The sequence below is a fragment of the Morone saxatilis genome, unplaced genomic scaffold (assembly GCF_004916995.1).
Source record: "Morone saxatilis isolate NCDOM2014 unplaced genomic scaffold, NCSU_SB_2.0 Contig20, whole genome shotgun sequence".
Lineage (NCBI taxonomy): Eukaryota > Metazoa > Chordata > Actinopteri > Moronidae > Morone > Morone saxatilis.
Window position 1 is genome coordinate 16,821,273 of NW_023339763.1, and position 2,378 is coordinate 16,823,650.

The 2,378-nt window shown below is 40.7% G+C and overlaps 2 protein-coding genes across 2 annotated transcripts in view; one reads left to right on the forward strand and one right to left on the reverse strand.

Annotated features, from left to right (window-relative positions):
* The window catches only part of LOC118331865 (inositol-trisphosphate 3-kinase C-like), a 6,103-nt gene extending 3,797 nt beyond the window's left edge, over positions 1-2,306 (reverse strand). The window contains exon 1 of the mRNA XM_035666950.1: positions 2,191-2,306. Coding sequence (XP_035522843.1) covers positions 2,191-2,202 — 12 coding nt within the window. The 5' untranslated portion in view covers positions 2,203-2,306. The remainder of the gene's footprint in view (positions 1-2,190) is intronic.
* ccdc61 (coiled-coil domain containing 61) overlaps positions 1,517-2,378 on the forward strand; it is a gene marked incomplete in the record, with an annotated part of 4,981 nt that continues 4,119 nt past the window's right edge. The window contains 1 exon segment of the mRNA XM_035666949.1: positions 1,517-1,785.

Genomic DNA, 2,378 nt, shown 5'->3' on the forward strand with positions numbered 1-2,378 from the left:
ATTTTTCTTTTTACAAACCGAACTAAAAGTAATCAGCAGATTAATCAATAATAAATCAATAATCATTAGTGGATGAAATAGTTAAATATTACCTCCACCTCAACCGACGTCAACAATAAAGTTTGAGTAATGATAATGTAATGATAGAACAGTATAACTTTCACAGGGGCAATATTTGAGTACTTTTAATACATAATTAATACTTGAATACATTTTCCTGACTACACTGAGACGTTTGTACTTAAGTAATATTGTTGTGTATTTTGTTTAACGCTCTTTGAATGCAGGACTTTCACTGATAAAGTAAAACTGACATTGTTATACTTCTACCAGCAGTAACTCATTACTAGTAATAATATTACTTTTCTCAGTAACTAGTAGTGTAACTAATTACTCATACATTTCAGTAATAATATTACAGTTACAATATTAGTTACAATATTACTTTTGTTGTCACCCTCCACTGATGTGAGTTTGATGGAAACATTTAAATTACTTTGACTTTAACAAACAAAACTGGATTTTAATTATTTTAAAAGAATTTTGTGGAGAAAGGAAACAATCACCAATTTTCTGTAGAGTAGCAGAAAAGTAATAATAAGTAACTAGTAGTGTAACTAATTACTGCTGGCAGGGAGTAATAAGTAAAGTAATTACACTACTTTTCAAAAGAGTATTGAGAAATGTATTATCAGAATCAAATATACCTTTTTGATCCCCGGGGGAAATTTGTTTGTTACAGTTGTTCGACTCACACATGTTAAAGAATATAAATAATACTTATACTACAATATCTAACACAATATATAGAATAGAAATGTATGTATAGGTAGGAGAGATATAATAAGATAATAAGAGCCTATATACAAAGTAAATGTAAACATATTCCACAGTATGTGCTGACAGAAATGAAATAGTAATGAGTTTAAGATTGTGGTGTTGTTTATCAGTGGTTGCATAGAAGAAAAATGATATGGCTGGAAGCATACAAAACCAACAATGAGCCTCGTATTACCGCAGGTTATTTAATAGACGCTGTGACTGAAAACAGTAGATGTCCACATAAAGTGTGGTTAGATAGTTCTCAGTACCGTAACACCGTACACTGGTCCCATCCATCAGACACGGTTCCTTGTAACTACTGCTCAATGAAGGATGCTACTTCAGCTACATCTGTCTTATTTCTTCTCTGCCAGAGCTGATTCTTTTGTAGCTTCCTCTCTCGGGTCCGGAGACTTAGTTTAATATCATGTGATCCTCCAAAACCGCTCAAAACTCCCGATTTGTGAATCATGAATGTCTAAAGTAGTCTTCAATGACAGCATCCATTTGGTCCATTGTCACATTCACTAATGAGGAAACAACACACAGGCCTGTTCTAATTTAATTGTTTTATTTTGATGAAGGTCTCTCATTATAATGACTTGATAAATCCCTTTTCCCCTCACATTGAGTGCAGGTCCGCTCTCTACCGGTGGAGGGCAGCGACACACCGGACACACGTCGAGCCTCCGTCACAAACTCCGGTCGAGGAAGAGTCAGCAGCGCAGAGAGAAGAAGAAGAAGAATTTAACGGTTCCCGGTTGTTGACCCGCCCTGTCCCGTCCGCACGGTGCCGGTGCCGGTGGCTCACAGACAGTTCACGACCGTACTGAACCAACTCACCAGTCGAGCAGACAGCTGTTCCTCTCCTCACCGAGCTAACGCTGCGTTTTAGTTTCTCCCCTCGACGAGCAGCTATGTGCTGACAACTAACCTCGTTAAGGATCGCCACAGCAACCAAAGGTAACGTTAACTAGTTGTTTGGTTTCCATGGGGATGGTTGGTTAACTAGCTGCAGGTCTAACGTTAGTTAAACCGGCGCTGACTACGTTAACTACCGTTTACGGTGCTAGCTGACCTCAGCTAACGACGGTGGGTTACCGGAGACGTTAACGTAGAGCGGCGTCAGTTTCATTCAGAAACCCGCAGTCACCGACACGGCCGAGCTCTTCTAAACTCGACGTGAAACTATCTGAACAACCCCGCCGAGCTCGCAGCTAACGTTACCGAGAAAGATGAGGTTTACCGCGGCTCGTCTCTCTCACTCAGCACCGGAGAAAGTGGAGTCAAGCGCGAAATCTCCCAGCCCCGTAACGCAGCAACAACAACAACAACAACAACAACAGAGGGACACGGTTCATAACTCACCTCGTAAAACATGACCGGACCCTTCCGCCGCGCCCCCCGCTGTGGTTTGACCCTCCAACCACAACTTTTTCCAATAAAAACGATGACACCTTTTAAAATGCCCTCGGTCGGCTCGCTACCGCCCCCCGCGGTGTGTGTGAGGTGGAAGCCACAGTAATGATGACTATATTCATCAATATATTCATCAA